The sequence below is a fragment of the Platichthys flesus genome, chromosome 8 (assembly GCF_949316205.1).
Source record: "Platichthys flesus chromosome 8, fPlaFle2.1, whole genome shotgun sequence".
Lineage (NCBI taxonomy): Eukaryota > Metazoa > Chordata > Actinopteri > Pleuronectiformes > Pleuronectidae > Platichthys > Platichthys flesus.
The window spans coordinates 18,588,013-18,611,022 of record NC_084952.1 but is presented as its reverse complement, the minus strand read 5'-3'; the positions used below and the strand labels follow the sequence as shown (position 1 = coordinate 18,611,022).

The 23,010-nt window shown below is 41.7% G+C and overlaps 2 protein-coding genes across 2 annotated transcripts in view; both read left to right on the top strand.

Moving 5' to 3' along the window:
• The window catches only part of si:ch211-26b3.4 (connector enhancer of kinase suppressor of ras 2), a 55,016-nt gene extending 44,805 nt beyond the window's left edge, over positions 1 to 10,211 (top strand). The window contains exons 17-24 of the mRNA XM_062394504.1: positions 305 to 477; positions 1,436 to 1,509; positions 1,651 to 1,722; positions 3,357 to 3,427; positions 3,549 to 3,649; positions 4,869 to 5,466; positions 6,694 to 6,956; positions 7,080 to 10,211. Coding sequence (XP_062250488.1) covers positions 305 to 477; positions 1,436 to 1,509; positions 1,651 to 1,722; positions 3,357 to 3,427; positions 3,549 to 3,649; positions 4,869 to 5,466; positions 6,694 to 6,956; positions 7,080 to 7,289 — 1,562 coding nt within the window. The 3' untranslated portion in view covers positions 7,290 to 10,211. The remainder of the gene's footprint in view (positions 1 to 304; positions 478 to 1,435; positions 1,510 to 1,650; positions 1,723 to 3,356; positions 3,428 to 3,548; positions 3,650 to 4,868; positions 5,467 to 6,693; positions 6,957 to 7,079) is intronic.
• A 923-nt stretch (positions 10,212 to 11,134) lies between these two features.
• On the top strand, positions 11,135 to 18,820 carry apool (apolipoprotein O-like). The gene is made up of 11 exons (XM_062393813.1): positions 11,135 to 11,243; positions 12,166 to 12,264; positions 12,377 to 12,502; positions 12,977 to 13,031; positions 13,570 to 13,668; positions 15,181 to 15,272; positions 15,377 to 15,493; positions 15,815 to 16,043; positions 16,155 to 16,580; positions 17,332 to 17,457; positions 18,174 to 18,820. Exons 1-11 carry the CDS (start codon positions 11,232 to 11,234, stop codon positions 18,260 to 18,262), a joined length of 1,470 nt encoding a protein of 489 aa, XP_062249797.1. The 5' UTR covers positions 11,135 to 11,231; the 3' UTR covers positions 18,263 to 18,820.
• Positions 18,821 to 23,010: the final 4,190 nt, after the last annotated feature.

The following is a 23,010-nucleotide window of genomic DNA, read 5'->3' as shown; positions in this document are numbered from 1 at the left end:
CAAATGATTACAATGCAAAAAAAACCATTTGCATGTACAGATGAGTTTTTTCTTAATTTTACTTTCAATAATTCCTGGTGTAATACTAAGTTCTCCTCGATGTTGCAGATGTGCTGAATCTCATTCCGTTTGAAGGAACTCAACAGTTCAACTGTTGTTTCTGATGTATAGAGATTCCATTCATTTGGATTCAATGTATTCGACTGGAATCAATAAATGCATGACCACACTTATTTACTATTGTCACAACACCTACGAATGCACAGACAATCAGTTTCCGTATCGACGTTTCCGTTCTCTCCAGGTTCCCTCACTAGTGCCAGTCGAAGGAGAATCTCGTGTAAGGACCTGGGCCACGGCGACTGTGAGGGCTGGCTGTGGAAGAAGAAGGATGCCAAAGGCTACTTCACTCAGAAGTGGAGGAAGTACTGGTTTATCCTCAAAGAGTCCTGCCTTTACTGGTACACCAACCAAAATGTAAGGAATCACATTCGACTGTTATTATATCTTGATGATTGAAGTCAAACCCCACTAGTTTTAGCTTTTTCATTCAAACAGAAGACAGGGCCTGTAAGGGCCATTTCAAACATTTTACACGTAAAAAGTATGAGTCAGTGTATACAAAATGCTGTCATCATGATGTCACCCTCATGACATCATCAGGGATGGCTTTTGAGTCAGCAGTTAGACAAAAAAAAACATTCAAAAGAAAAAAACATTTTATAAAGTAATAAACAAGCAAGCCATAATTAATGGTACATTTTCAATGTATTTTCCATTTCATTAACATATGTATGGTCAGTACTGTTTCCAAAGAATCTTTATTATGAGACATTATCTTAAGAAAACAATGATGGATATTTGGGATTAAAGAATTTGATCTATCTATCTATCTATCTATCTATCTATCTATCTATCTATCTGTCTGTCTGTCTGTCTGTCTGTCTGTCTGTCTGTCTGTCTGTCTGTCTGTCTGTCTGTCTGTCTGTCTGTCTGTCTGTCTGTCTATCTATCTATCTATCTATCTATCTGTCTGTCTATCTGTCTGTCTGTCTGTCTGTCTGTCTATCTATCTATCTATCTATCTATCTATCTATCTATCTATCTATCTATCTATCTATCTATCTATCCATCCATCCATCCATCCATCTATCTATCTATCTATCTATCTATCTATCTATCTATCTATCTATCTATCTATCTATCTATCTATCTGACTATCCATCTATCTATTTATCAATCCGTCTGTCTGTCTGTGTATTTCTTGATAAGTGGTCAAAGGAGCCAACCCCTGTCAATGCAAACAACATATGTTGTTTTCATATGCTTGACTGGAGCTCTACTATCCCAAATAGAATTGGTGAATCAGTATGCATGACATTTTGTTCTCTGTGTTGATGATGTACCACCACTCTCCATCTGTCTGTGCCTGCAGGATGAGAAGGCTGAGGGCTTCATCAGCCTCCCTGAGTTCAGAATAGACCGAGCCATAGAGTGCAGACGGAAATTGTGAGTGTCCCTCACACGTCGCTGAAAATTACTAATCAAGCACATTTGCTCTCACCCACACAACATGCACGTAAACATACCCACAGCGCATGCACACACAAAAAAACACTAATCAGTCTTCTTCTCCCTGGCTGACTGCAGCGCCTTCAAAGCCTGTCATCCCAAAATCAAGAGCTTCTTCTTTGCCACAGATTGTCTTGAGGAAATGAACAGGTGAGCGATTGTGTGTCAGTGCGACTCTGTGAGTTTGTGCTTGTGTCTTAATGTGGACAATAGTCAGAGGCTGGGGACGTCACATGTTCTTTTATGAATTCTTTATCAGAGTAAACCAAGTATGCATAAGGCAACAGCACACCAACACACTGCACATGAATAAAGCATACACTTGGCCCTCAGTTGTCAAATGTAGAACTGTGCGTTTGTGTGTGTCTGTGGATGTGTGTTCACGTGGGAGGGAGAATGTAGTGATATTTGAGTGTTATCTGATGAGCTCTAATTATCCACACCTCTCCTCGGTGACACAGGGAGATAATTGGGGGAGAATAATTAACCAGCTATATTTGACTTCCATTCTGTGTTGGAGATGCATGTGTGAAATCAGGGGCGGACTGAAACAATCATGGAGGCAGGGAATTCGACTCCATCTGAGGCCAGCCTTTTTATGCAAACCAACAGAGCGCTAATTTAGTAGGATAACACTTTATCTTTATAAAGCAGGCACCAGACTAGTTATATATTTGGCCACTGAGTTCAATTGGAGGAGTATTCATGGTATGCTTTAGCTGTGGCTGAATACTACTGAAAAAATTAAGGTGAGATACACCACACAACAGCACATACAGCTCGGCAAAACTTTTAAGAGAAAAGAAAAAACCTGCTCAGGAGTGAACACAACCAGAGACCGGGGTTATATGAACTTATATATAAGTCCGCATCACAAGTAGAATGCGAATAGAACCTTTAAACATTAACTCACCTATGTACGCGCATCAAGTAGTTTTTCGTGATCCCACTTGGCTTCACGACATCATCAAACTATAACTTTTGTTATTGTTTTGATATACAATGTACATTTAAATTTTTTAAATCTGCTATAAATTTGACTTGTGATCTTAACAATTTAAATAATTTCTTACATCAGGTGGACACTGTATTTTTTTGTTGTTGCTAATATTACTGCAACAGGAAGAAACTTTGAATTACAATGTACATTTGTTGCCCTTGTGAGGGTTTACAGCAGCAGGATGCTGTTTAGGGGTTTGACTTTAGTAGCCATGATCATTAAAATGAAGGAGCATGTTAGCCCGTGCCACAATTTGGTCAGTTTATGTGTTTTAACATTTTTGGACAACTTTAGAACAAGCTGCTTTATCCCAATCTTTAGTCGGTTAAAAAAAGAAACCAGTGCACAAACTAAGTCTCTACTCTTAGTAGCAACCCTCACTATTGTAGAGAGACAGAGGACAAGCCGGGAGCCTCAGTGAAGACAGACAGGAGGACAGGATGAAGACAAAGTATGAATGTCGAGAAAGACGCTATCTCAAAGTCAGTGATGAGAGACAATGGGAATGAGGACTGTAACTTCTCTCATCCATCTCTCTAATTACCTGGATGCTTTTCTCCCTTTATCAGGGGGATGGAGTCCGTTAGACAGATATCAACGGTTTAGAGACGCCGCTTGAATTATTTACAGTCAACGTTTTTTATTCATCACCTACCATTTACCCAATATAACCCATCCTTTCCTGTCCTCCTTTCTGCTACTTTTCTCATACGTCCCCAGATAACTTCTTCCTACTCACTGTTCATCCCTCCCTTTTCCTCTCTTCTTCCCTTGTTTCCCGTAGGTGGATGAACCGACTGGGGTTGGCCGCTATTGGCTACACACCAGATGACAAGGTGCCACGTCCCGATGAAGGTAAGGCGGATCGCCTTATTCGAAATTATTGGTTCCCTTTTTTCGTCCATGAATCGCAAACATTGATGTGTGTGTGTGTGTGTGTGTGTGATCGTGTGTTTGTGTCTTATCTCAATATCAGACTACTGGAGTGAGAGTGATCAAGACGAGGTCGATGGCTCTATGACACTCAAACAGGAGGGACCATCAACCCACTGTGATACTTATCACCGCACACCATCAGTAAGTACACACACACACACATACACACACACACACACACACACACACAGACACATTTACATGCACACTTACCCACACTTCTTTTTGCAGTGTTTCGTTCTGATAGCATATTTTATTTTAAAAGCCCCACAGTTTTCAGAGCTGCATAGACCCGAGCCCTCAGCATTAATAATACATCAGATTGTGAGACTATCTGGATCCGTAAGCAGCCAAGACCGTCACTTCTCTGTTCTGGTTCCAGAGCTGATACACAATCTGACCTCTAGGTGGCAACGATTCACAAAGCACATTACATATATTTTGAAGCGATAACCACTGTAACATGTCAGTGTGACCAGTGGTGGATGAAGTACTAAATCAATAGAATAAGTAAATAATAAATAAATTGACAAAAATTTACTGAAGGAGAAGTAAAAGTACCACGTTGACTTTTCTCCTTGAGTAAAAGTAAGGTCTTGATTTTAAATATATTTAAAGTATTTTACGAGTGTAGCCCATTCCCTAATGCAAAGGTATGCTACATCATAAACTGTTGTTACTGTATATTTTGTCAACACAAACACAATACAGTGTCGGTCCTATTAATAAAGAATGCTGCAGCTTATGCGTTACCTATTCATGAATGGAGAAGTCTTTGCCACCTTAGGTGTTTCCTCAACAGTGAGTTCTCCCGTCAAATTATTAAACATCTTTTATATATATATATATAACATAGTTATTTATATTTGTCACTTTATAGTTATATTTAAATGTTGTGGAATAGAATCCCACCACAATGTTCAAACATGTATGGGAGCATTGGCGTGATGTTTCCCAGCTGGACCATGCATCAGTCATGTCACTCCGTGCTGGAGTTTCTCATCTGCCATCTCATCCTTTGTTGCTCTCATTTTTTGGTCTCTCTCTGCCCTCTTTTCTTTCCTGTCCTTTCTTCTTCTGTCGACTCTTCTTCCTCCTTCTCCTCCTCCTCCTCGTTTTGCGGGTCACCCTTCTTACCCATCCCTCCTCACTGCTCTCCCTCCTGACGCATACCGTCCACCCTCACTCACCCTCGGCCCTTCAGGCTAACTTCCTCCACAGTTATGACCAGTTGCCCCGCTCCGTCAGCTCCATGAGCCTCATGCGCTCCACTCCGTCCCCACTGCCTCCACCAATGAGTGCCTCCACCTCCCCCATCCCTCCACAGATGGTCTCTTGCACATCCCCTCTCCCTCTCCAGGTCAACTCCTCTAGCCCCTTCCCAGAACCCAAGCATGGCCGGCACTTCTCCAGCGAGTCCACCCACTCCCACTCCTCAGCTGAGGACCAGCGTGGAGACGGGATGGGCATGGGCACGGGCACAGGGAGCACCAGTACCCACTCGTCCGGCTGCCGCTCCACCCATCGTGAGCGTCGCTCCTGGCAGGACCTCATCGAGACCCCTCTGACCAGTGCGGGCCTGCACTTCCTCCAGACGGCGCCCGGGGAGAGTGACTACGGGGGCCTAATGGGGAGCATGGCAGGAGACATGGGGCTCTACGGGGGCCTGGGCCGACAGGGCATGTCCCCGGAGAGACGCAGGCAGGCCACGCTGCCCGTACGGAGACACCACGCTGCCGAGAGGGACAGGGAACGGGATGGGCCTTTCCCTCTGGACCGGGGGCCACACACACACAGCCACACGCACCGGCGCTCTCACAAGCAGCGGAGTCAGAGTCTGCCCAGGAACAGGGACCCGATGCCAGGAAAGCTGCTGCACACCTCAGTTCATATGGAGGAGAGGAGTGAGGATGAAGAAGCAGAGGGGCAGGCTGCAGTCGTTCTCGAGGGTGAAGAGGGTAAGACAATCACACTCAATTACACAGTGCAAAGAGAGGAGCAGTAGCACACACAGAAAGAACCAACCTTTAAGAGACAAATCAGTTCAGAACCATTAACATTTCCTGCATACAATATGTACTGCAAATGAACCACACCCCCGAAACCTCCATTATAAGTAAAAGTACTATAAGGATGAGTCTTGTAGTATTTCATATAACATCAGCAGATTATTATTACTGATGCATCAACTTGTGAGATGTGTTTTATTGTTGCAGTGAATTTGAATTATTTAATGTATATTGCAGATAAGGTTCACTACTGTTGTTTAAGTGGTTAAACCACTTAAACAACAGTAGTGAATCCTCTGTTATAAGCTAAAATCACGTGTGGTCCCTGGAAACCACATGTCCCTCTTTAGCAGCTCAGACAGAAGCTTATATCTCATCGGCTCATTTTATGAACACAGCTGATAAACATGATTTTGAACTGATGGCACGTTTCACAGGTCAGCTCAGACAAATCAGATGTAAAACAGGGTTAAATACAATAATATGTGTTAGTATACATGTGCTCTGTTTCTATGATTGGTTTTTGCACAACACTAATTCTTCAAAAATCCCAAATAAGTCTATGAGGATTGCTGAGAATTGCATCAACAAGACGTACAAGAAACTGTACAACTCTTGATTGTGAGTGACATTTAATAAAAGGTACACAGACCATATACGTTTATTATTCTACTTATCTTACATAACAATAATCGATATGGTCAGTGTTGTGTTTTGAATTCATGATCAAATGTCCAAGCCAAATTCACAAAGGGAAAGAACATGACTTTACTTCATTTTTGAATATTGGGTAAACCAAAAGCTGTAGGGACACAAACCATGAGGAAGCAATCTGACAACGTCTAATCTGCAATGTAATTATATCTGTAATATTTGTTGTTGTAGTGGTGGTATAGAATCATCAAGTGGTAAGAATTGGAAGAGAATGAAGTAAAGTTCAATTATCCAAGTAAATTTACATTTTAGGGTTAAAATGGTAAAACTGTTTTTATTTGAAATTTGCTATAAAATGCCACTTTTGGTATAGTAGTAGTATAAGTAGTATTAGTAGTATTATTATTAGTAGTATGGCAGCAGTAGTAGTGGTAGTAGTAGCAGTAGTATTTCTGTTAGTAGTAAAACACATCATGTACGTTATGAATCCCACTCTTACTGGTTGTCTCCTGGCTGTCTCAGACCTGCGGGAGTTGAGAGTTGAGAGCAGAGAGAGGAGGGTGTCAGAAGGAAGGGAGCGGCGGGTGTCAGAGGGCCGCGAGCCAGAGTCTTTAGATGGTCTAGAGCAGCTCTACCGGGCCCTGGAGCAAGCTAACGTGACGGCCCTAGGAGACCCCAGACCTTGTAGCAGGCAAGAGCTTCGACGCTGTTTCACCCAGCGAGCCAGGGACCCACTGCTCAACGACAGGCTACACCGGGTGCGAGCCCTCCGCAGCACCTTGAAGGTAGCACAAAAGAGAGCGATTCTGTCACAAAACACAGCAACGATTTGGGGATTTAAGGAAGAATTAGGTGTGTGAGGACTCAGCGCAGTAATCCCCCCCTGGTGTCTCTTTGCTCTCCCGCAGGCCAAAGAGTCGGAGCTGGCGGTGATCTGTGCTCTCCTGGAGGACCCTGGCCTGTGCTCCCAGACCTTCAGAGAGTGGAAGCAGTGGCACAGCGACCTCTACTCCGACATCTGCCAGCTCAGCCCCGGCACCAACGGCCAGGACGAGCTCTCCCCGCTGGCCGCACCGCTTATGACCCACACACACTCCTTCATTGAGACACACGTGTGAGAAAGAGAAGAGAAGCAAAGACTGAACTGATACGCACACAAACACACACATACAAACACACACAAACACACACACCACAGAGCTTTACTTCACCCAAACCCTCTCCCCTGATCACAACTTTGAACACGCACTCACACACAAACACACACAGGAACACACATTGTAAGATGTGTAAATATCGTAGAGAGAACAGTCTGAGACCTGCGTGTATGAACTTTTGATAATCTTGAGGACCCCACAGGGTGCCTATTGCATGCCTGAACAGAAAGCATTAATCTTCCTTTGTCTATGGAACTCAGCATAAACTCCACACGCTTGTCGAGCAAAATGGGAAAAAAAAGGAGACTTTTTAAACACGTCCGTTCCTTTGTATTGGTTACGCTATTTTCTTCCGGTTGATTTTAGGGGGCAGGGGGAGCTATGTAGCAGCAATACAGAGGAGAATCCTTTTCACCACAGCACTGTACTTTTGTACTGATGAACTTTGCACCCAGAGCCAACAGTTCTCCCCCTTTCTCTCTCTAACGTTTTGTTTTATTACATTTTTTCTCTTGCTGCATATCTCACTCATTTACTGGGACCTTACTGTTACTCCAGGCTGATGTGATGGAACAGGGCTGGGTGGAAGTAAGGGCAGTGACCTAGTGACTTTGGTATAAGACTGTGAAAGGTAGCCATCGATGCTGGTATGTCTGTTTTAGCCGATGTTAACGAGTGTCACGAGCGTTGAGAAGCTACACTGTCCCGGCTTGATGCACACTATTTCAAACTGTGAACTGTTACAAAAAGACACACAATTTTATCTGCAGAAGGAGGCTCCTCTGATAGAGTGCAATTCTACGATTGAGTTGGCATTCTGTCTCCCTCTCTCTCTGTGTTTCTCTCCGTCGCCTCCTTCTCTTTTCTTAATTTCCGTCCCCTCTTTTGTTTCTTCTCTCTCTCTATCTCCAGTCCTCAAAGACTTGTGTATATGTGTATACTGCTGTGTATACTAATGTAAATGTTTGCGTTCCACTACCACTGTGATATGCTTCTAGAGGTAGCGGAGGGAAGACGGGAGAGTATGTATTTGCGTGGGTGCAAAACTATTTGTTTCTTTTTCATTTTTCTCTTTCTTTTTATTTTTGTAAACAGCGAATGCAAGAGCTAGAGAGTTCTTTTCAAAGGAGTCACTCACTACAAAGAATGCACTTTCTACATCTCTATATCTCATTGGCTGCATCACAGGGTCTATGTCTCATCGGCCTCTTTACCATTGCTGTTCAAAATATCAGGTAAAAAGCATTTGCCGTCTCATTTTCTAAAGATTTGTGTACAGTCTACAAATATATTTAAACATAGAAGAATATATAAATCTATTTACGTTTTGTGTCATAGATATAATGTAAAGTATGATGTATTCTATGCCAAGGTTTTGCAGTGTCCCCCTCTTCACTCTGTAGGTGCAGGGTGTTTAGCAGTTGAACAGCTAGGAGGCAAACAACAAAAAAACAACAACAACAAAAACAACAACCACAGTCACTGAAAGTTGACTGACAGTTTGTACTGGGTTACATCATCCTCTCCTGGTGATGTGTTGCATGAGAAAAGGCCTGGGACTGATTTGATTGGACAGGGTAATCTATTGTGGGTCATTAGTTTTTTTTTTCCAATCTTCCTTTCACGATTGCAAGATAATTAGACTTGTAGCGCATGATACATGCAAAGGTACTGTTGAAGAATGAATTTAAATATATGTTCGTAGGTTTGAAGTATTTTTTTTCATTAGATGGTGTTTGAAGACACACAAACTGTACAATAACTGAGGGAGGCACTGCTGCTGCTCAGTTGTTCGATCTAATGCAGAACCCTACACAGCATCTAACCTTCAGTTAACTGTTTTGGTTTACATCATAGACTGTATATAAAGTCTATGGCTTACATAGAGAGACAACCACAAAGGTTTCAGGAATCTTACTGAGAGTAGACAGTGCAGTTGCTTCTAAAAACAGAAGCTTTTTTTGACATTCCCTCCTAGCATATGGTTGACACTGGGCGGTCAAAGACATCTACATTAATTGGTCTGTAATGTCTGTGAAACGTGGATGAATCATTTCAACTGCAAAATCAGGCCAAGGACTCAACGGTGCCCCCCAGTGTCGAAGACTCTGAGAGACATGCGTAGCACCTGCTGCATCCAGCACTATCTGTACTTATTCGTCATCTTTTACTGTCGGTCTTCGACTGTAGGTTCTGTTTTTTTCATCCCGTCTCACTGTTGTGAAATATAACACTCCCTCAAAGTTATAGCTCGTGCTTTTGTTCAACCGTTAATTTGAGAGTACCACAAAGGAAACTAAACGATGCAAGCACTTTCCCTGTGCCTCCCAACCCTCTCTTGGGCAATGATGGACTGACAATCCTGGCGATCCTATACACACACAGCTGTAGAGGAGCCAGGATAGAGTTTTAGTCTGCAGACCTCCCTCCGATTCTCATTTCTTCTTTTTTGCCAACCGCTGCTCCGCTGAGCAGGCGACATACTGTAGATTATGGCGCTATTTGAGTTATGATTTGTAGGCACAGACTGTGTAATCCCTCCCAGACCTTTGTGTGTGTAGACCTGCAGAAACAGGCCGAAACGGGAGATTCCACTGTGTGTTCTTTCAGGGGTGTACACCTCATGGTACATTGCACAGGTGTGTAAGATGTAAGTTGCACTGCGACATTAAAAAAGGAACATATTGCTCTTTTTCAAGGATAATATTAGCTTACTGTTATTCTGTACATTAAAACTGACTAAAGATGATATTAAAAAAAGAAAGAAAATGACATTTATTCTTCCTAAAGTAGCCTTTTTTTGGTTTCATATATATGAATATATATTACAAAAAATACAGATTGTAAACTTAAGTTGTTAAACTTTGACTTCAATAAACTGAATCCTCTGCACTATGCGCTTTGTTCTGTTTATGTGTACAGTTTCTTGTATTCACTGAAAGAGCATTGCATTGTTTTTATTGAAGGAGACAAAGTAGCAGAATTCAAATGAAGGGCAGGGGTCACCCCATAACACGGGGGCCTGTACAGTATGTTCTATTCAGATATTGTGTAAAATATACCTCTGAGAAAACTGAACCGGTACCTGCTCTCTTTATTAGCATCTAGCTAAGAAGAACCACTATGACAACAGAAACACCTCTCTACATATTCAAGGCATCCATAGCTGGTTTGGGTGGAAAGTGCAGCCTGAATGTGTACACCGGTAAATCCCACAGGTGAGGCTTATTTACAACCTCTCGCTCTTAGAGGTTTTGGTTCAAAAATGATTTGTTGGGCCAAAAGTTTCCGACCATCCACCTATTTACCTCAGTTTTCTGTGCAGTGTGTGTGAGTTATATTGTTTCCAAGTTCCCACCGACTCAACAACAAACAGGGCTCTGTGCTACGAACAATACTTAATGTGGTTTTTGGGTTAGTTTGTGTTAATCTGTTTGACCTTCAATCAGGATCAAAACACGCTTTATATTAACACAGCACCCTCAACAACACATTGCCTTGATAATATCAGATTAAGTGGTACTATATCCATAAGAACATTTCTGTATGTCAGATTATACCAAACCAATCAGACTTGCAATGAACATGGAGCTTTTGGAGCCCGTTCAGGTCGGAGGTCCCTGGGTATTTTCCTTACCTCTAAAAATCCAATGTGTTTTCTTAATAAATGCTTCACGTGTGGAGATGCGATAATTTATATATAAATATATAGATATAGATGTATTCATTCAACAACAGTCGTCACCTACGGTGTACTGAGAGCTTGTGAACGTAGTGTTCAGCTCAGCACGAAACCGGTGCAGCTGCCTCCTCAGGCCGGTAGGTGGCGGTATGTGACCGTGGTTTGGACACCGAGCAGTGAAGCTGGTCACCAGAGCCCAAAGAAGAAGGAGGAGCGCTGTCATGGCGGCCAAGGTGAATAAATGCTTGACTTTTCCTCTGCAAAGTTCTGCATGCTACACTTTGTCGTGTATATTGTCAGTGAATGTGTAGCGTTACCTGCTCCGGGGCCGTGAATGTAGAGCTGCGCTGACTGTCGCTGCCCGGGCTTTGAGGCTACATGAGCACCGCTTTGCTAACTGAGCGTCCAGTGTGTTAGCCTCGTTCAGAGAGTCCGAGCTAACTGCGCAGGGCTGCTGTGCTGCTGCGTGTGTGCAGCTTTCCCTCCATTAGCTTGACAGTAAAATAAGGTTGTGTGACAGCTCATGGATATAAGCATTTCTCTCGGTAGATAAACGAGAGAGTGTCAATAATGTGCCTGCGACGTTACAGTGGAGGTTAGCTTAGTTTAGCTGCAAGTTAGACAGTTCCCATTCAACACACTGTATTGATGCTAATCATTTATGCTAACAGCACTGATACATATTTCCATGTCTGTGCTGATAAGTTGATTTAATATATGTACTCGCACTGTTCTAAGTCCAATGTATAGTAAATGATACTCCACTAATGCTACATATACTTATAGGTATAGTTAAACTTATATTGACACTACATTATTTTAAATACCCAACGGTACACAAATCCAGTGGTAGAAGCTCAAGGTGAACCTAACGCCACATGTAGCCTCCATGTCAATGATCAATAATGAATATCCATTAAGTTAACATGTTATTATATAACAACATATTGAATGAGTGGCAACATTGCATAAACACTAATTTTCTCTCACTGTTCACAATATACTCTCTCATATTGTGGTTTTGTTACTTCTGCTAACACAGGTTATATTCTTCTCCCTCCTCTGACACAGGAGCCCCCTGTTTGTGAGTTAGTGTATGTTCCTAAGAGTTGATAGATACTAAACTCAGGTGTGTATTGCTATTGTGTGATGTAGGTGGTGATGGTGGCCGTCCCGGCGGTGCTGGGAATAGCCTCCATCCGTGTGTACACTGTGAGTGAAGCCCCCGCTGATGGTCTGGTCACTCGAGAAAAGGTAATGGCCGAAGGACACCGTCAGGAGATTAGTTGCGATAGTGCCTGTTGCCAGTCACTGAACTGTTGCATCTTACAACATGCTGACTCTGTAACTCTGCCTCTGTCCCCAGCTGAATATCTACACCCCGCTGTCACAGTCCGCTGAGGTTCAGTATGTTCCTGAGAGCCCGGGCGTTATCGAGAGTGGGTTAACGGCAGCCAGAGAGAGCATACTGCCATTTGCCCTGGCTGTAAAGGTATTTATAGTTGGCTGTGTATCTAAATATATTTCGAGAATTTCTTGAAGATAACCGACAACACTTGATAGAAGTAATTCATACTCTCACGTTCTGTCTAGTAGATAACACAAACAGATCATCCCTTTTAACAACATGAATAAGTGTTGCATGAATAGAACAACATCTCAAAAGTATCTAAGCGGTCTTGTGCACCTTCATGTTAGATTTACGGCACATGTTTTTGTTCCTCTTGTTTGCGGTTGGCGAGCAAAATCCTATGTGACGCCTGTACTCTGTGCAGTTCTGATTTTGCAAAAAGGAAAGTTGAGGAGTCAGACAGGAAATAGCTGCTGTACGTTTTTCTGAGAGGAGATTTGACAGTTTGATAATGTGGAAGACGAGGGGGGGGGGGGCACTCCACACTGACTCAGATGTGTCTGTGTTGTCGAAATGGAAGTTTTCTTGACATTATGTTTTTTTTGTTTCCTGCAGGGTTCCTGTGTGTCTGTGAAAAGACAAAGTGTTAATCTATATCATTCAGGACAAGGTGAGCCAACAGTAGGTCGCTTCAGTCCCCTCAAGGTTTCACTTATAGCCAAGCTTTTCTCCCCCCATGAAACTCAGATCCTTACACCTGGGCTTCCTAACAAAACATTTAATATTAACATTGTCAAGTTTGTGAAATTAGTTTTTGCGTATTTGTACTAAAGTTTTTCGTGCCCTAATGTCTTTTTTGTTGGTCCTATCAGTCGACATTGATAATCATCATTATAAATGTCACACTATTATTTCCTTTTAGTTTAAACACTGTATCTGCTCCTGAGTGAAGGTTGTGGTTTTGAACTCGTCTTTATGAGCAGAGCCTGATTACCACTTGACAAATCAGGAAAAACCTACGAAAAATCTGAGATGGATGGATAATATGTTATACCTCCTCACTGTGCTTGTACAATGTATAATCATTATATAGATGGATGATGAAATTTGTTATATTTGTATTGTATTGCAATACTTATTGATATTGTTTGATTGCCCAACATTAATTGTCTCACAAACTGAATGTAACAGTGTCGCCTGTTTCCCAGATGTATTCTATTACCTGAAAGACCCTCCCCCAGGTTTTCTACCCAGATTTGGCACCATCACTATGGCTGGCCTCCTTGGCATGTTCTTGGCACGGAAAGGTAAACTGACAGCCTGTCACTACATCACAAACACTTTAGACCTGCTGGGAACAATTATTTTTACTCACTAACAAAACAGTTTGAAAAAAACCTTGCTGTTGTTTATATTTTCAGTACTTCTTCGAATATGAGATGTCAGTTTTATTAGTTACCTTTTCTGTTTCCTAAGTTGCTACAGCAAACAAAATTAGACTTAAGTAAAATTGAGAAAGACAAATAAATCCTACAAATCCTTCTATTCTCAGAGCTACATACACAATTTGGTTGATGCTCAAAGTATCAAAGTTCTGACGCCCACCCCTATGCAGAACATCTTTAATGATCAAAGACATTTGTTTATTCTCCTTGACATCCACTAATAATTCCCTTGGTTCCACGGTAGAAAGAGGAATAATAAATAGTTTTGTAAGAATTAACACCATCAGATATACAAATTGTCAGTATGCAGTATTTATATGTTTCAGTGATGTATTTGAATTAATTAAAGACTAAAAGGAACTGCCACAAGTCCTTTGCAATATAATTATCATATCATAGTAGCATGAAGGACGGCTCATTGCTGCTATAGCTTATATGACATTTGGAAGTGTAACTTCTGTACATAGTAAATTTACTATTTGTAAAGTCTATAGTCTTTATGACAGCTCATACAGACTCCTCCAAACAGATGCTTAAACAAAATAATGTCCTGTTCTATAAAGCCCTATTTTGATGATGCCTTGCCACCTCATACAGTTATGAATTACTCATTAAGTTTGTATGATACTAAAGCAGCTTTCAGTAGAGCCCAACCAGTCTCCTTAAATTGAATGAAGCACTACCAAATTGTACAAACACATGGTAATCCATTTAGTAGTTGTTGTGTAATGCTGCTAATTATCAGACAAACAAATATACAAGAGAAAAATATAACTTCCTCTGCGAATGTAATAAAACCGGTTTCATAATGCAGGTCACATCGGACAGGTCTGTTTGATGTGCATTTAACCGATTCATATGAGTCAGCCGTCACTGGTTCATCACTGGTTCATCACTGGTTCATCACTGGTTCATCACTGGTTCATCACTGATTCATCACTGGTTCATCACTGGTTCATCACTGGTTCATCACTGGTGATCAGCATTCACAGACCAAAGTTTGTTACTGAACTTACTGATAAAGCAAAGAATTAAGTGCAACACATCAGGAGCAAAGTTTTCATTTCAGTTTTCTATAGGCACTTATTGGTCTTCCCCTCTCTGTCAGTAAATTTAGTTTAAAACAGTAATGTCATTAAATTAAGTTTCCATTCAAAACATAGACAGCTGTTACTAAAGCTTGGAAATGTTCAGCTGGCATTCAACTCATGATTGGATTCTGAAAAGGGTCTTATTAAGATGCAATTGAGCTGTGTGTGGTGTGTGTATTTGACCATTGTGAATGCAGCAGCCTTGGATGAAGTCGTCCTTCATTATCTAATCAGTGTCAAGTTCGATTGATTGCCTGTCCTCTATGTAAAAACTTCATTTCAGGCTCTCGTTTCAAGAGGGTGGCTGTTCCACTGGGCTTGATGAGCGCTGGAGTGTCAGTGTGTTACCCAGGCCAAGCAGTGGCTGTGATTAAGGTATCTGCTTTTTTAAATTCTGACATTTTGTTAAGTATCAGTTCCAGATACAAACCTCATTATTTTCAGAGCTTAATGCTGTAATTTTGTTTTTCACTCCCAAGGTGACGGGTAGGAAGGTTTACGCTGCAGGGCAGTGGAGCAGTTCTGCTGTGTCTTCACTGCTCACCCCAAAGCCTCAGGAGCCTGTCGCCAAAGACATCAGTGCTTCACAGCCAGAGGTGAACTATCATATTCAACAGATGTATTTTCATTGTCATGTATGGATTCACCCGCTGTATTAAAATATAAACTATTGTTAAGCTGTTGTACTGTGTGTGACTAAAACTAAGCATCAGCTCAACCCATTTAACGGAAACTCTTCCCACTGAGTTGTTAACCATTTGCATAATTTGCTTTTAAAAAATCCCTTCTGTTTCTCAGTAAATGATATTCCATTTTCTTTCCCCGTACTTTGTTTTTGAACATTGTGTTCTACAAAGTCCCTGAGAGGTTTTTTAATTTTGAAAATAAAGTCTGTACTGTGTTGTGCATGGTGTCAGTCTGCCACAGTGTCCAGTCCAGAGACTGCAGTGGTCGAAGCTTTGGAGGTCAGCACCGACACAGACATCAGCTCATCCCAAAGTGCTACGATACCAGAAACAGAGGTGGAATCAGCAGAGTCGGTTCCTTCCTCTGATGAACCCATCGCTGCTGTCATAACAAAAGAGGCATCATCTTTAACACTAACAGAGATCTCCCCCGACCAGGCCCCGACAGAGACAAACACAGGTATTGTAGATATTGATCTGTGTGCTTGTGTTTCTGTCTCCATCTCTGTTTCACACACAAGTCACACGAGGGCTTCCACTGATGATGGGCTGTGTTTCCTCTCCTGTCCAGATGCTGTGGTACATTTAGTGCCGGCAGAAACTGAAGCCGCTCCTCTCTCCGAGGAACTACCTGCCTCTGTTGAAAACGAAGCGCCATCAAATACAAAACAAGCCCCAGATGAGGTCTCAAATGAAGCAAGCCTAGCTGAGTCCACGGGGAGCATAGAGCCAGAGACGGGAGAGGCTGTCCCAGTCCAGTCTGCCGAGGGCAAGGTTGATCCTTCCTCTGAAGAACTTCTCGTCCCTGTTGAAAGCAAAGAACCATCAGACACAAAACAAGCACCAGAGGATGTCTCAGATGAAGCAAGCCCAGACGAGTCCACGGCGAGCGTAGAACCAGAGAGGGTAGAAGCTGCCCCTGTCCAGTCTGCTGAGATGGAGGCTGATCCTTCCACTGAGGAACCACCTGTTCTTCAGGCCTCAGATGAGCCAGCAGGTATTCTGCCTTACAGTGTCAAATAGCAGTGATGATGCCAAAATTATTCTTCCTGAAAATCACTGTTGCTACAGACGTGGTATTGATTAATAACAACCACCCAAAATCAGACAGTTTCATGAAGAGCTGACCGATAAAAACCTTTATTCCACTGGGTTTGAAGCAGATATGACAAAGAAAACAAAAAATTTGATAGCCAAAACATTTGGTGGTCATTGTTAATCATGTCAAAATCTTCCCTCTCTTCCTCCAACACGTGTGGTTCATTATTGTGAACGAAAGACACTGCTGTACTCTGCTTCAATATGGCTTCCATCGCTGAGGTCTTCAGCCATTGTCTGGAATGCAATCTTTTAAAAAGCCTTTACCACAAGTATTTCATGGAATCAAGATATAGATCAACACTCTTGAAAGTGATGATGCACACGTCTCATCAAGCCGAAAGAGAGAATCAAACATACGTGGCACACGGTCTAAGTAGATAAATTGAAAGCTCCAAAAAAAAAAAGATGAAATAAAATACATTTTATGTCAAAAAGGTTCAAGGCTTCTGTCACTCATTTTGAGGGCCAAACAATTGAATGCTATCATTTGTTGTTAAATCTGAGTTGTTAACTTTGTAAACTGCATTTAAATAATTTAGATACTTAAACTTGATATTTTAGTCTGAAGTCACAATATCTATATAAACACATCAGTTCAGTGAATGACCCTGCTGCTGACCCCCGGCTGTATTTTGACATCTCCACAGGGCCAGTCATTGAATCAGCTGAGCCTGAGTCCGCAGCTCAACCAGAGGTAGCCGACCAGTTTGCAGCTGCTGCTGTGGAGGAGACCCCCCCTCCTCCTGAACATCCTGCAGCAGAACCAAGCAAAGGTACTGTGAACAAGTTCTAGTTATCCAGACTTTATAATGAGCCCTTGTTTGATAATGAGGTTATCAGTGGGCAGGTACACAAGTCCATTCGAAAAGCAGTTGAACTCTTACATCTCATCTTTCAGCCAAACAAACACATCCTTTGTTTTGTAGGATGTTTAACCCCTGTTACAATACACTGGCTAATCTAAATAAACTCCCTGTTGCATGTTGCAGCTCATTTCCTCCATACAGAATGTGAATTGCAAGTTTAATCAGTATCCAAATCTATTGATAAATATTTATGCTTTGTACCTGGTAAATAATAAAACTACTGGAAGACCAGAATGTGTTTATCGATTTATAAATGATTTAGTTCATAGAATTAATGTATTAGTATTCAGAGAAGGCAGGTTGGTTGTGAGAATAGATATGAGATTTAAAGTGCTCTAAGGCTGATAAACTGTTTGTATAATGATTTCTGCATGCAAATGATATAAAGCAGCTCAAAGTCCCTGTATTATAGGCAGTTTATAACACAGGTTATAGTTTTATGGTTTATTTTAAGTGTAATCCATGCTATAATTTGATAGATTTAAATAATAATAAAGTAATTCTTTAATCTTAAATTGATTTACTAATGCATTTATTGTCACTCTCAGTAAGGGGATCAGCTCCATCCCCATAAAGTTAAACATGTTGTAATCCTCTGTTGCATTTTGCTTGTTGCCCTCCAGGGGGCTCTGGTTTCAAGCCAGACCCTTCTCTGATGGACTTCGGCCAATCCAGCCCTGAGGATGACGACCTGTACAGCACACGCAGCTGAGACACCAGCGTTGGCCTCAGGAGAAACCCTCATTCCCACACTGCCGTCTCAAGCAGACTGACAAACACTCTGTAACATTATGCAGTGTAGATTGGCATTTTGCAAGCGAGAATAGACAGGGAAGTTTTTCATAAATATTTCCATCATCAGTTTTTCTGCCTACATCGTTAATATTTCCACAGAAAACAGCCAAGTACATTTGCATTGCAAATAGAAGCGAGCTGTGGCAGGCGGTTTATATGGAAGGACCGAAACCTGGAAAAAACATACACCCACAACTATTTACAAGTCTTTTAGTTCACAGATGGCAGATTGAGAACATTTCTCTGTGTTTGTGTCTTTAACTATAACTGGCTTTTTGTGCTGCAGCTTCTACAGTCACGAGTGCATGGTGCTTTTATTTATTGTAATTCAGCCCACAGCATAGATTTGCTGGAATCACTGCACGTGTGATGGTATCATTTACAAGATGGACTGATGCTGTTCCGTTTTGTTGAATCAAACTTCGTCTTCACTTGTTAATTTTAAGAAGTCAAAATAAATCTATATTTTCGGGGATTTTTGTTGTCTTGTGAATTGTGGGACCATACACAGAGTGTATCTCTATACAGATCCACAGGTGGACTCCAGACACATCTCAAAGATAAATAAAGCAAAGCGGATGCAACTGACCACAGTCTGCAGGGCTAGGGTCCGAATATTCCACTTTAACAATGATCAATGTTACTGTAAGATATTTTGAAAAGTATTAAATAATACAAATGAATCCAATGATGTTCATCATGGAAAATGTCCAATTGAAAGATTCCCAGGGAGAAACTGTTTTTCAAACATTTCACATCACATTTGAAAGTGTCTCTCATATCCCGACTGACAGCTGAAACTTTAAATCTTTCCAGAAATATTGAACAGCCCTGTACTGAGCTGTGCTCCAACTGCCAATGCTCTATTTTATTATATTGGGTGAAAAAGTATGTTGTTGACTTTGTATAGGACTCCCATCCATACATTCTCTTTTCACACGCTGATGTTTTCACTCTCACATTCTTAACACTCATGAGTGTAAAGTACTTTAACATGTGTCAAATATGTACATACTTAACTAAAGTATGTACATGTGTGAGTGTGACAATATATATGTGAAAGAATGTGTGAATGTGGAAGGCCATGATAATATCACACACACACACACACACACACACACACACACACACACGTACAAATCTGACATGTGATTCCCAGAAGAGGAGTCCACATTTTTTAACTCAAGATTTTTTTTTACTCAGTTATCATTTATTGTGAGAATTCATTTCAACACCATCGGATCAAGATCTAATTTGATTTTGTAAATACATCGGCTCAGCTGTTATTAGTTTTTTTTGTGCTAGTGTTACCATGGTGATGCACAACACCGATGTTAATACTACATCTGCTACCCATCAGCATGTTCACATTGTGAGCATATGTTGTCATTAGAATTTATATAAACGGATGGTCTACAGTTCACCGTTTTCATTTGAGCCAAAGCATAAATTAACTGATTTAAATAACTGCTTTGTTCAGTAGAGGAAATAAATGATGGTCAAATCTAATCCCAAGGTTTATTCTTGGTTCCACATGTTTTTGCTTATTCCTGTGAGCAGGCAGTTTGAGCCAAGGGACGGGGATATCTGTTAACATCTTTATAGCTTCTTTACTGCTCCTCAGAGGAACCAGAGCTCCCTGGACCTCATAAACTCTGCATGAGGCTGACCGGAGTCGTGACCCCTCCAGACACACGTGTAGAAAAAAAGGGAGGAAGGCGACGTCACATCAGTTATTTTTTCGTCGTCCTTCCTGTTGTACCTAGAGGAAAAACACACATATGGGAACCAGGCGTCCTGCAGCATCAGAGCCACAGTTTGTGTTGCTGCTTTCAGTTGAAGGGTTGGGAAAGATGTGGGTTCATGTGTTTTTTTAATCTATTCAATAACATTCTTTCGAAAAACAGTGTCAAATGCGCAGACAAAAAAAAGACATCCAGTAAAAACTCTGTGTGCTTGAGTCGTTATCCACCAACAGTGTTAATAAAACCACACGGAACATATTGTCTCGGTTCAAAATAGAACAGAGTTACGAAACGCTGGAAATCTGTGCCATCTGTTCTTCTCACAGCTTGTTATATGTCGCTATAATCTGAGGGCCACCTCTCTCAAGGGTCCCCTACACATATGGGGCCCTCTCTCCTCAGAGCGTCCCACTCGAGCTGCAGCTCTGGCAGTGTCCTGAGAACCGATGGGGAACTAATGTGAGAGTCGACTCTGCCATATAGTCCAGAGAGGAAACGGGGCTCCCATCCCACATGACCTTTCACGTTTTGACCCCAGGATCCAGATTTTCCACAGCGGACCTTGCAAAGGATTCTGGTTCGCGGTGGTTATCTTCCCAGGGTCTGCCTAGTGTAGGATGCCCCCTCCATCAAATAAACACATAGCACATTTATCAGCAAAAACTATAAACATCTATTATGTAAGCCATTTAAGGGTGTTGAGAATATCGCATATGTTTGCTTGTGCTCAACATCCTCCTCTATTTGTGTGTGTGTGAAAGTAGTTTCCTGTGCCTGTAGATAAAATCAGTTTAATATGTTTAGCAGAAATGTGTTGCAAATGAAGCACAGTTACACTTACATGTTCTTCATTAAAAAAGAAACAGATATAATAATTAGACTGGTAGTTTTGCAGACCACTGATACACGGATTGTTTCAATGTTTCGGTTGCAGCCAGAGCCACAGTAATGTAATAATGACATCTTGTTTAACGAGCGCGGAGGAAAGAAAAAAGCGTTTTGACGAAGTACATAAACAAAGAAATTAAATGTCATGCTTTTTAATTCAAAAAGAAGAATGCTGGGATGTTTAAGGTCTAGTAAGGGCGGTGAAAGTTGAGGTTTGATGCTCTCTGTTCTACTGCTCCTCTTATCTGCCGCTTGTACACAAACACACTCCCACACATGCTCAGACTGTTAATCACTCTGCCGGCCATGCAACACCCACGGCAGATGTTGAAATTGGTCGTATAGCAATGCCTTAGAAAGTGAAACGAGCGATGTGCTCCACAAACCAATTGAATTGATTGAAGTTAGGATAAAGGGAGATATTGTCGGCCTACGTGCTGAGAGAGGTCAAAGGATGACACACAGAGACACGTCTGAGATAAAACAAGTGAAAGGAAGAGAGACAGAGTTGTCACAAGGGAACCAGAAACAGAGGAAGTCTCCAGCACTGACATACTGACTATATATAACGAAGAATGCGACTCTCCACCGCTCTGCATTAAAAAACTCTCCACTTCCCCCCATTATCCAGAGGTGAAGTCAAAATATCCTGGATAAGATTCCTGCCATCTTGTGCATCCGGAGCCAATGTGCCAAATAGCGACCAGGGGGTGGAGTCAAGTTAGCGAGGTCGCCGCTGCCAATCATGACATATGACATTGTTTTTATATCTTTAAATAACTTGACCATACATCAATGTGATCAGAACTACACCGAGAAAAACTATCTTGGAGAAAAGTTTATCATTGTGTAATAAACTTTTTCTAACTTTTTTACTGTGGTACATGTCACACGAAGGAGGCGGGGTTTAAATGGCTTTACTTTTGGGAGCAGTCATGTCGTCCAACTTTATATACAGTCAATACAGTCCTACAGGATTATAGCAGTGCTGGAAGAAGTAGTGATATGTTGAGTTGTTGAGTCAAGACTAAGTCTACAGGATGTTGGCAGCTGCTGCTGTAAATGATGTTTTGAGAACCAGCATGGCAGCATGCTCACAGTGATGCTAACTCTTTACCTCATTGTGCTATCATGCTCACATTTGCTAGTTTTCAATATGCACAAAGTACACCTGAAGCTTAGAGAATGATACAAGTATTCACAAAGTATTGTACAAATTCATATTTTGACGTGATAGTGTTGTTATTAAAGATGGAACGATGATGCTGACATGGCTGACATAATACTTAAGTAAAAGTATTATAACAAAACCATGTTTACAATAAAAGTATCACACAGAATACTTTCCGTCAGAGAGTTCTAACACTACATATATTTAGGCATCGATTAGTCTTCCTGATGTGTGGTCACGTAAGCAGGACTTATATTGTAGGTGGAAGCTAATGTTGGGCATTGAAGTCACAAGCACCTCAGCGTTGTATTAAAATACAGTGAATGAGTGAGTGTGGAGGCAGAGACAGTTTCTGTCATCGTCCATTTCTATTGGCCAACAGGTCGGCACAGAAATCTGTTGTTCGTTGTTGCATGTCATGAGTTAGGGTCCTTGGCTTCGCTCTGTGTGAGAACATCTGCACATACCCAGCATGCCTTTGGAAGAACATTGCATTAGGAAGTGTCCGTTTTGGAAAGCGTAACCAGCCGGTTTGAACTGTTTTGCAGCAGACAGCACATTCCCAGTTTCCACATGTTCTGCGAGTGGGCAGAGCTCCTGATTCACGGCCCTGGAAACCCCACCACTGTCTGTCTCACCTTCATCCATCATCCTCACTGTCAGCTTTCCCACGACTATTAGAACATGTCACATCCTGATAGATAGTAAATGGAGCATAGTGCGTGCACACACACACACACACACGCACACATTGAACACACATGTAAACAGAGGCAATTAGGTTTCGTCGATGTCTGCTTGCCAGGCTGAGATCAAGTTCATGCAGTTGCACAAGTATTGAAGCATCGATGCTCACGTGCA